The sequence below is a fragment of the Bactrocera latifrons genome, unplaced genomic scaffold (assembly GCF_001853355.1).
Source record: "Bactrocera latifrons isolate USDA-ARS-PBARC rearing strain unplaced genomic scaffold, ASM185335v1 scaffold_115, whole genome shotgun sequence".
Classification (NCBI taxonomy): domain Eukaryota; kingdom Metazoa; phylum Arthropoda; class Insecta; order Diptera; family Tephritidae; genus Bactrocera; species Bactrocera latifrons.
The window spans coordinates 925551-937620 of NW_017534575.1; the positions used below are offsets into that span (position 1 = coordinate 925551).

The following is a 12070-nucleotide window of genomic DNA, read 5'->3' on the forward strand; positions in this document are numbered from 1 at the left end:
ACCCCTTGGAAACTTGCCGTATGTGACACGTCCATCCACCTCTGTTCGTCATTAAAGGCGGTGAATCAAGAAAGTTAAACAAGCAGTGCTAGATAAACTGTCGTGTTTGTATCAGAGAAATAACGCGGGATCTCAACGTATCCTATGGGTCGACTCAGCACATTTTGTTTAATGTTTTGGGTATGAAACGGGGTACGAATCATAACAAAATCTTTTGAAAAAACAATGAAAAATCGCAAAAGTTCCAATTTTTAAAAATAATCATAAATATAACTATATTAATGGTATTCTAGTCAATCAGATTAATCAGATGGTACTTCGAAGTCAGTCTAACGACATATGTATATTCTACAGAGGAAATCAAAGAGACCACAGACATTTTTATCTTTTCTTCTGTTTTTTAGATATGTGGGATATATCGACCGATTTATTATATATTAATTGTCATCAATGGAATAAAAATTAGATTATTTGCTATACTCTTGTAGAAATTGGAGAATGAAATAGGCATTTCGATAAATCGAACAGTTTGATACAGAGACCATCCTATATTCTGTATGCAGTGGCTATGGGGAGGTATGGCAAAATTTCACTATTTTCTATAACATCAGATAAACTATATATTTACATATATATTTTTTTTATGTAGAGTCATAGCACCTGATATTTTTTTACCTTCTTTTTGGCCTTCATGCCTTGTTGGCATGGCTTACATGTTCTTCAAATTGGGATGAGGGATCTTCCAAATAATTAAATTCAACAGGGTAAACATCGGTGGAAAGGTTTATGTTATATTATATAAAATTGTAGACAAAATGGTAGCATCACGTCCATAGTCACATTTTTGAACTAACAATTTTCATAAAGATCCAGCGTGAAAGTTTTTAAGAGACCATATTTTGCGAGTCTCTCTTTCTTCACATCATTCGTTTCATAGTATGAAGTACTATCAATTACAGTCTTGATTTTCGATGAAGAATTTTGAAATCACTTCTGAAGACTGACAGGTCGCTTAGCAATGCAATATAAAAAAAATCGCATTATATAATGAGAGAATGAAGAAAGCAAAATGCGGAATCATTAAAAATGCTAAATTCAAAAGGAAACTAGTAGAAAAACACAAATTACACAATAACTCAAGCGATGATTAATTGATCGTGTAGAAAAGTTTGAGCGATAAGCATATACACACACAAACCTGTAGGCGTACGTATGTATGTGTGAGTGCCACCGACTGCACTTCATTATAGTTTTGGCGTTAGACCAAAGTAATTTATAGCATGCAACAGTAAAAAGGATTTAAATAACTAAGGTGGCCCAAGTGCGGACCGAGAAGCCTCACTTATGATATTATGGCTACTGATCAAAATTGACCCGGACTGGTTAATTTAAACTAAGAGCGCAAATGAGCCGATAAAGACAAGTTTACTATATTGTTACAAGAAATTATCTTTTTTTACAGTGCGGGTCATATTTGATCATATGATTTTCTGAATCAACATATTATTGACAGCGTAATAATATGAACTGATATTAGCAACAAACCACACTATGTTAAAAAAAAAAAATTGTTCAGATAGTTTTAGTAAATTATCTTTTATATTGACGGATATATTCCGGAACAAACAATGGAACTGGAATGCTTATAATTGTGCATTTTTTGACCTGGTACATATTCCATTCATGACTTTTAAGGTGTCTATTTCTTTCAGTTACAAACTGCCGTTAGTTTACAAAAAAAAAAAAAACTTTCTGCTCTGTGCAACATGTTGCGAGTGTATAAAATAGCGTTAAAAATCATTGCCACAGCATGTTGCGCGCTGTGGCAGTGGCAAAGCGAATAGCGAAAAAGAATTCGAATCAATTATAAGCGCATGTAAAATAGTTTACTGAATATACACGACGCTTCAGCTGCTGCATGCCACGCTCTCATTGATATCCTTATGTATGCACATGCCGTTATGTGTCCAGTCATTTGGCCGGCACCATTGAATTTTCATAATGACTCAGCTGGTCCGCCATGCGCTCGACCGAATTTTATTTCCATTGTAGTGCATTCCAATTCATTTCAAAGTACTCGATTTTAATTAGATTTTCTGTATTACCGCTGCAATGCCACCTCATCTGCCGCTGCGTCTGCCGTCGTCGTCGATTTAACCAGGAGTTCGCATTCGAATTTTATATGCTTCGTGGGAGTTCCGGCGGTAGCGTGAAGCAGGTATTTTAAATTTATTTTTTTAAAGTTAGGAACAAAGGGCAGACCAACATATGCATGTGTGTGTGTGGATGTGCCAATGTCACGTGCTAGTTCCGACTTCTTTTTTTAATTCGATTTATACCCTTTGAAAGGTAGGCTTTCTCGTTTAACTTTAATTTTTGGGAATATAAAAAACTTTGTCGGGGAATTTCGATCGACACGCTATAACATGTCATAGAACCCTATCCTAAGGGTCTCAGAGGAAGAACAAACATCTAACTTTTCACAAAATTGGATTAAATCCAAACTCCTGTAATGTTTCTGTCCAATTTTAGGTGTTTTTAGACCTAGTAGAAAAAGTTTTTTTGTATTTTGTCAATAGATGTCCTTGCAGCCCTCCAACCATCTCCAGTGCTACCCACCACATTGTGTCATACCATATAGCGTGGGAAAGGTGAAAGGCTTCATTTAGCTAAAAAAAAAAAAATTCGGGGAAGTTGAATAAAAGATTACAGCTGTTCAAAAATGAGTGAAAATAATAAAAAAAAATATCGCTATATTTTGAAATTTTTGTATAAAAAGGGAAGAATGCCACGCAAGCCACCAATGAAATTTGCGAAGTTTATGGAGACGATGCTGTATCAGTACGTGTAGCACAACAATGGTTCGCTCGCTTTCGTTCTGGAATTTTCGATGTGAAAGATGCACAACGCTCTGGTCGACCTATCGTTAAAAAAGTCGATGAAATTATGGAAAAGATTGACCAGGACCGTCACATAATTAGCCTTGACATCGCTAAGGAACTTAGCATTCATCATCAAATGGTTTTGAACCATTCAAAAAAAAAGCTGGCTACTAAAAAAAAATGATGTTTGGGTACCACATGAATTGTCTGTGAAAAATTTAATGGACCGAATTTGCGATTCTTTGCTGAATCGAAATGAAATCGAACCATTTCTGAAGCGAATGGTAACAGGAGACGAAACGTGGATAAAATACGACAATAATGTGCGAAAAAGATCATGGTCCAAGCGTGGTGAAGCTCAACAATGACGCTTCGAAAGGTTATGTTGAGTGTTGGTGGGATTAGAAAGGAATCATTCACTATGAGCTGTTCCAGCCTGGTCGAACGATTGACTCTATATTTTACTGTCAACAACCGATAAGATTGAAACAAGTAWAAACGGCTAGAACTGATCAACGGAAAGGGTTTCGTCTTCCATCAGGACAACGCTAGACCACACACATCTTTCATGACTTGGCAAAAACTGGGAGAGCTTGTTTAGGCAGTTTTGATGCATTCACCATATAGCCCTTCCCTCATATCACCATTCTCATATCATTTGTTTCGTTGCAGAACTCTCTTAATGGAGTAAAGTTGGCTTCAAGAGAAGCCTGTGAAAATTACTTATCGCAGTTTTTCGCCGAGAAGCCAGAAAATTTTACACTTACGGAAAAATGTATCTAGCGGAAAAATGGCAAAAAGTGGTCGACCAAAATGGTACATATTTGGTTCATTAAAGTTTATTATAAATATAAAAAATAAATTGAAGTTTGATTAGAAATACGAAAATACTTTTTCGACTACCCAATATGATCTATGATCAAGATCTGTGGTTACTTTTGAGTGCGTTGGAGCCAAGTTTCGAAGCACTTTTTCCACTCTGACTGAGGTACCTTCCCAACATAGTCCATTAATGCAATATCAGCTTACGCACAGCATTAATAGTTCCCAGAACACCAATTGATTTTGGACGACTCTCACGAAATTCGTCTTTTAGTGTCCTAGAAATTCACCTTACCATCGATAAGCAATGGATGGAGCTTAAATGCCGAAAATTTAATTAACTCCATTGATGCACTTCTCCTGAGTTAGTCCACGTCGAAAATTATAGAAAATAATCGCCCGAAAATGTTAGCGTAATTGGCTGCCTAATCCTTAAACACGTTTTTCTCGAAACGCTATTTGTAGGGTCGGTGAAGAAAGGTTCTCCAAAACGATTGGACCGATATAAGATATTTTTTTATCGGAGGAATTAGATTACTAATAGCAATTTTGATTTTTGAATCCACTCTAACATCTCGCCATTGTTTTACCAAGACGCCATTTATCAAAAATGTTAATTTTCAGTAGTCCTTTCTGTACCTGTCTGCAGTAGTATAGTAATAATACTGATAGCCTTTGCAGACGACATAGCTAAACTAGTGACGTGGCAGCTCCCAGACATAATCATTAACGTAATAAACAACGATCTAAGGATAATACAACGATGGGCAATGTCGGCCGACCTAGAGATAAAAGGCCATAAGACAAATATTATACTCTTTACATGGTGTTACAGAATCTGGACATGGAAACCTCCGAGAAACTCGCATGGTTCAGTTAACAATGCGTGTAAGAAGATTCTAGGGTCTACATGGTGCTTCTTGCCTGGGCTTATACATTAGTCTTTAGCGTGATAAAAGCGGCTGAAAAAGCTAACACTGATGGAAACAACATAAAGAAGATCCAATATATGTGTCGATAGCGAAGTGGCAATTAAAACAATAAATTTCAGCGCATTATGTCAGAAAATGTCTTTAGAAGCAGGGAGACAATAGATGTAAAGGATGCCAAAAAGCGGCTCCATACACAGTGGATCCCAGGCCAGAAGAACATTCCAGGAAAAGAATGATGAAATTGCCAAAAATGTCATGCGTCTGGCTACCGAAATAGCACAGGAAATACGGAAATCACTAAAAACGATATACAATGAAGTTTCTAAATGGCTGACGGACGGATCAGGGCAAGTTGGAATGCCTGGAGGACGTGCAGGATCGCCAAGATCACGTGCAAGAGCTCCGAAGAAAAACACATATGATTTTTACTCAAACGTTCTCAAAAGGACTTTGTTGGCCTATTCACAGGTGACAACCTGATGGTAACAACGCAGTTGAAGTATCAAAATTAGAAAGCAAGTAGCTTTTAAAACTCGCTAAAAGCATTGGCGTCCTGTAGGACGAACATTTCAGCTCCAATTAAACTAGCAATTCTATGAACCAGTAGACTATGTATTAAGCCACATCTTGTCAGTACAACCTAACCAAATCTTTAGTAGTAATAAATTGAGATAAATTTTGGATTGCAGATAAGTTTAAGCAGACAAAGCGCCTCCGGTATCAATGAAACACAAAACCTTCCAAATTAAATCAGGTTTCAATATTTTAATAATCTCATCATTTACAATTAATTCCGAAAAAATTCTAAAATAAACCAAATATACTTATGCATATTTCATTTTTGGGGAATGTTTGCATTTTGTAAAGTGAATTTGTGGAAAAATTTGTGAACCGATTTTTATAAAATATTATTTAAAACAAAGTTCGATAATTTAAGCATACATGCGTGTTTAAAATTTTCCATTTGGTTCTCTAATTTAGGTACGGTGAGCCAAAATTAACCGGCGCGATACTAAACACAACCCTTCATTTTTATATAAAACGTTTAAATATTCATATTACTAGGCATTATAAACTGTTTAATCAAAAACAAACAAAATTGCTAACTGGGCAATTCTACAATGATTTTACGCTCTCTGTTAACGAAAAGTACTCGCCGACATGCTCTCTGTTTTCCCGCTCAACGAGTATGTAATCAAAATAGAAATGTCAAAAAAATGACAACACAACAATATCTCCAAAGAAAATGTCAGCATAAAGCAAGAACAAAAGCAATAGTTAGAATAAGTGAAATTTCTGACGACGACAGCAATAGAAATTAAAATCCACAGTAGCGATTAGAGTAAATTATAACTGGGCCACGGAGCACCAACTGGACAAATAAAACCAACCAACAACACAAAACAATAGTAAAGTGCTGTCGCCACGACATAACTAACTAAAAAAAGAACGCACTAAGTACACCAAAGACTCGCCAATCAATTTATGGTGCCACGAAGTAGGTGGTGCAATTGAAAACCGCAAAATAATTGATAGATTATAAAAGTGAAGTGTGCAAAGTGGAGCAGTGTTTGTGTAAAAGTAAAAAGTCAACATTACAAAAAGTATGTCGTCCGGCGCGGGTGATGAGCTTGTAAAAGAGCCACGCGTGGCAGAAATAGCCGCCTCCAGTGTAAGTTACCACATATTCGAACTTTGTATTTAATGCGTGATTAATATAATTTTTATCAAACAACGCAGATTCGTTCCGGCCTAGCTGAACTCGAATTAAAGTCAGCGCAAGTGCTACGCGGTTTGGAAAATGTCAAAACAGCGCCAGTTGCAGAAGCAGCTGAAGCACAGCTGGAAGTTGGCGCCGCAGATGCTGTGGACGGTCACAATGCTAACTTAGCAAACGTCGCCGACACACCACTCGACATGCCGACTACGGCAAAGCACACAACGCTTTTGCATGGCGATTGTATACCACCAGCTGACATATTGAATTCACTAGAAAATCTTATAGCCTATTCAGACTCTAATAATGATCCAGTATTTCCGCTACCCGGCCTTGATGATGTAGCACAATTGGCGCTCATCTCACACAGCATTGTCGCCTATCTGACACATTTGGATCGCCAGCATTTGGTACGTGTTTCGAGCAGCATTGCCGGCGATACCACACGCTGGTTGGGTGCGCTCTTCCGTTTTCTCGATCCGGCCAGTAGTTTTCACACAGACAACGCTGACGCTATACTACGCGCTGTGCGCTTAGCGATAGTTGCACGTTGTCCTGGCTACCTCGAGGGTGGCATACCAGCATTGGCGCATCCCTGTTTCTATATTTCCGAAAATATAACACCAATACGTCTGCAATATGCTTGCCGTCAGCTGGGTATACCATTGGATGCGATACGTCTAATACCGACCAATAGCACGTTCGGCACAATGGATTTGTCTTTGCTGCTCAAACAAGTGCAAGTTGATTTGAGTGCCAATCATACACCATTAATGGTGGTAGCCGATGTTGGTGCATCAATAAGTGGTTATGTGGATAATTTGCAACGCATGAGTGACATCTGCCGAACGCACAATATATGGTTACATGCCACCGGGCATGCTTTAGCGGCGTTGGCATGTGCACAAGGGCCAAATACGGTGAGTAGTTTTGATGAAGTTTCGGTTATTCGGTATGACAATTGAAATAGGTATGGCTAAACATCAAATTTGAGTAGAGAACAGAAGGAAGTGGAACATATTTTTTGCCTAAATAACACTAAAACTTACGAAAACTTCAAATTTACAAGATACAACACAAATTATGTAACAAATAACAAGTATACCACATAAATTTTGCACGAAAGTTGCTGTGCACGTTACTGTCTGTCCGTCCGTCCATTAAGGTTTTGTCTACTAAAAATGGAGCTGCAATTGCTAACAAAGCATATTTTTATCAACACTTTCAAAGTGTTTTTTTTTTCCCCCTTATTTACTTTATAATTACATATGTATGTACCAATTTACGAATCATATTCAAAACAATTTTCTGTCAAATTAAACCCACTTAACGCTTGAAAGTCCAAGTCTTCATTTCAAGACAAGTTAATATTTAATTTGGCACGTAACTATATATACATATATATTTATTGCATGATTTATATTTAATTGTTTTACGATAACAAAAATTTTTATTACAAATAAACTTATCTGCATATATATTTCCTTGTCTCGCTCACAGATCAGTGACACTGTTGACTCAATTGTTTTGAATTTGGGCAGTTGGTTGGGCGTACCAAGCCTACCGATAGTGGTAAGTTGTATGACAATTTTGCTTTAAGCAGACATACTAATGATAAAAATATCATGTATTTCCCCATTCTCAGCTGCTACATCGTCAATTGCAAAATTCTGCATTGACCGCCTTCGAATCGGATCCAATTTTATCGCGTCGCCTACATTCACTGTCACTATGGACTAGTCTGCAAGCGCTTGGACGTGATGCGATAGCGGAACGTATACATGTTGCATTCCAAACGTGTAGCATTCTCTTCGAGATCACGTCCAAGTGTGAGGGTATGCGTGTAGTGGTAAGTTGTGAGCCAAGAAAAGTGATGTTAATAGTCGCATTAAATTTTACGCAAATTCGTCGGTTAAAGAAAACGTGTTAATGTTTGTTTTACCAATCAAAGTTTATCGCTATTGTTTGAGTAGAAAGCATAATTATAAGGTAATTGTTTTTGGGTTAAACCAAAAGTGTTGATAAGCACTATCGCAAAACAATGGTTTCGTGTTGTTTTTTTTTTTTTTTTGTTTTTTTTTTTTGTTTTTGTACATGCTACGCTAAGTGACTATGTTCGGTTATAATTAAAATTCCATTAGGTTTAATAAAGCTGTTTGTTGTTTTGGAAAGAAAGAAGTTTAAATCAAAGTGGTAAGATAAAAATGTGTTTGCATATCACGTGACTTAAAAGTTTTCAAAATCTATGATTTTTACTTTGAAAATACAAAATTGACAAATTTCCCTTAATTGAAAAACATTCGTTACTGTATCTTAAATAATTAAATTACTTCCTCTAATATATATTTCCGCTTTCTAGAGTCGTGCCCCGGGCGGCCAATCAGGCACTACACTTAACGATGTCATCAATAAGCCGCTAGACGCTAATGTAAATATTACAAAAAAAAAAAAATTACTTTTCAAGTTCATACCAAATTTAATTATAATTAACAACACCACAAATAGTTGCTTTTCGAGACCGTTGCACCTGTAGTCGTATTTCAATTTGATGGTAGTACATCTATAGCGACAGTGGGGAAAACCGATAACGAACCTTTGAAAACATTAGAGAGCAGAGAGAAGGCGTTGGAGAAGGTTGACAATGCCACATACTTTGATCGCTTGAATTCTTGGTTGGGGCAATTAATGCAGCGTGATTGTCCAATGGTGAGCAAATATTTAACTTTTAATTTTATTTTATTAATAAGTACAAATTTATTTCTCAACCTAGTTCGATTTCGAAATAATTGAACATCCTACACACGGCACATGCATACGTTATTGTCCGTTGGAATTGGGATTAGGCCAGCAACCACCAACTTCAGAAAATTTGGAGGGTTTCGCACATTATCTCGAAGGCAACGTTGATATTTTACGTGCAACCATAAAGCATAAAGCGACATTTATCGAATGGGTTGGAAAGAGCGATGTGTTGCGTTTAGTTGATCTGCCAGAGTGGGCCGGTATGGGTGGGGTGCGTTTCGTACCCGAGGGTTGGGAGTCTATACTCACAGATCAAGCCAAAACTGAATTAAATAAGCTAAATGCCGATCTCGTTGAAGCATTGAAATCGACTGACAATGCCTTCTCGCTGGGCGAAAGTGCAGATGGTCTGATTTGTGTGCGCTTCGGTATGGTTACGCATGAAACGGAGGTGGAAGAGCTGTTGGATTTAGTCGTTTCGGTGGGTCAGAGTGTACAGGAAAATTCTAGAGTATTGGATACAATGTCGGAAATTGTAAAGAAGGTGGGTGTGCACTTTTATAAAATTTTGCATTTTTTTTTTAATTTTGAATTCTTTATTTTGTTATATATTACCATTTTTTAGTTCGCTATATATTATTTTTTCCCTTCTTTAATTGTTCTAAACTTGTTTGTTATTATTTTGTTTGTATTGCAAAGTATTTAGTAATAAAATTTCTCATCTTCTATTATAGGGCATAGAGGCTGCCACTGCCGATTTAATGCGCGAAACCGAGGAGAAAATGTGGCAAGAAGGCATATTGAGGCATGTACCAGTTGTAGGGCGTGTGTTTAATTGGTGGTCACCACCACCGAAAGATGCTGGCGGTATTAAAGGTCGAAGTCTAAATCTAACACAAGGCGTCGTCGAAAGCACAGAAAATATTTATAGGTAAATATTAATGTAATAATTTACTAAGTTTAAAGATACTAAACTCCAAACACGAATGCACAGATATCACATGCAAATGTCGGGTTCGCCACATCAAATGGGACGTTCGCCGCCCACACCAATGGTACAAACACCTGTTATTTCGACAGCCAATACGGTACCGCCCGTCTTTCCGGAGCCAACATCACAAGTACAAGCGCCACAACAACAACAAGCGCAATATTCAAATTCGAATAGTGTCAATGAGGACAGCGACAAGCATACACGCAACATAAGTCAAAGTAGTAATCATTCATCGGTGCCTGAGTTAGTGCCCGTTAATGCGAATGTTATTGTGAATGCAAATCCAATTAATAGTGGCAAATAAATACGTAGGGTATAAGATAATATCGAATTAAAAATAAAGCGATGTAATGCGCTAGCAGCCAAAGTTGCTAACAATTAAAACAACAAAAAACACTGAAAATATTTGAAATTTGATTTGTGTCTGACACATTCAAATTAAAACGTGTTTATAAACATATATTTAATATGCTTGTCGTAGTTATTCAAAAAAAGGAAGCGTGGAACACAATATTAAGCATTTTTGTATTTTTGGCAAATGTGCAGAATAAAAAAGTATATATATAAATGGAAATGAAGAGCAACGGTGCTGTTGCTGGAAAAAAATCCCAAAATAACAGTGCAATTCTTCAAGTTCTCCAATGAACTTAAATAAATAATAATTTCAGTGCCCGAAAGGTCCAATAAAATTGGTGCGTTAGAAATCGTTAAGAAAATATAGATCGCGAAACTTTTATAATGTATTATCTACCAATATTAACATGTACACGCAAATCTATTGTATATTTTATTATTTAACAAAAATGTTCTACTTTCTTTTATGTCATTTATTATTTTGCATGTAACATATTTTAATTTAATTTTGTAATTGAAATATTAGTAAAAAATAGTATATAGAAAAAGAGTTTAAAGCAACTCTTTAAGTATGCAAAAAAATAAGTGATGCTTATTTTATAGTTTAACCTTGCTTACAAATGCGAAAATAGCAAATAATTGTCGTTCAGTATGCTTTACGTTAAACATACATAAAATCATTCCTCTCAATTGCATTAAGGACTAAACAAATTCGAAAATATAAATCGGTTTCTTAAAAAAACAGTAAACTAATTTTATATAACTATCTGCAAATCTTATCCAAAGGTCTTTGTAAGGCGAGTACAACTTGTATCATTCATCTATTCCTTTTATTAAACCTAATATTATAATATGTATTTCATTATTGTTTCTCAAATTATTGTTATTCTTTAATATAATACAATATACTTAATATTCTTATTGCAATTAAGAATTTTTTATTCTCCATATTCTTCCACATGCTGAGAAGATAACACCAACACCAATTGTACCGTATTATAGTAAATCATTATTATTATATAATTACAAAATATTTAATTAACCTACTCTTTAAATTTAAATAGTAAATGAATCAGTGCGGATAAAGAAATACAAACAAACAATAAAGCGAAACAATTCAGCTGAGTGTGCACAAGTTACTTTATTTTATTGGAGAGAAGTTTAAATTGCAGGTAATTATGTCTATGGAATAGGTAAAAGGAAAGAAGAAATGTGCATTAATAACTACACATATAGAAGAAGTGGAACCAGGAATGAAATATTATAACTCAAAGTGTTGGTTCCCAGCTAAATTTGCCTACATAACCTAAGATGCAACTCAATCATCAGTCTTAATATTTCAGCATTTGAACGATTACAAAATTAAATAAGGCAAATATAATATATTTTGTAAGAGGTACATTTGTGCAGTATAATCTTTAAGGTTTTTGTACTAATTAAAAGAATTCAACAATTTTCTAATAGGCAAACTTACTCAAGCTCGGTTGCACTACCAACGTCAAAGGAATTTCGTTAAATTAAATACTTCACTAACTTTCACTATATTTTATGGATTCACTATCACATAAACACTATTATAACACTTAAGTTATATAATAAAAACACTTGTACTAATCACTTTCCGAAA

General features: G+C 35.7%; 1 protein-coding gene across 1 annotated transcript; it reads left to right on the plus strand.

Moving 5' to 3' along the window:
* The first annotated feature begins 5877 nt into the window (after nt 1–5877).
* On the plus strand, nt 5878–11578 carry LOC108976734 (pyridoxal-dependent decarboxylase domain-containing protein 1). The gene is made up of 9 exons (XM_018946000.1): nt 5878–6308; nt 6377–7273; nt 7854–7925; nt 7999–8202; nt 8713–8781; nt 8859–9059; nt 9124–9639; nt 9830–10026; nt 10090–11578. The coding sequence occupies exons 1-9, from the start codon at nt 6243–6245 to the stop codon at nt 10391–10393; spliced, it is 2526 nt and encodes an 841-aa protein (XP_018801545.1). The 5' UTR covers nt 5878–6242; the 3' UTR covers nt 10394–11578.
* The last annotated feature ends 492 nt before the right edge of the window (nt 11579–12070 follow it).

Excerpts from the sequence above, each read along its gene's own strand:
- LOC108976734 (XM_018946000.1), top strand. The coding sequence starts at position 6,243 with ATGTCGTCCGGCGCGGGTGATGAGCTTGTAAAAGAGCCACGCGTGGCA. Across the intron at positions 6,309-6,376 it reads CAGAAATAGCCGCCTCCAGT|ATTCGTTCCGGCCTAGCTGA; the intron begins GTAAGTTACCAC and ends CAAACAACGCAG. Across the intron at positions 8,782-8,858 it reads ATAAGCCGCTAGACGCTAAT|TTGCTTTTCGAGACCGTTGC; the intron begins GTAAATATTACA and ends CACCACAAATAG.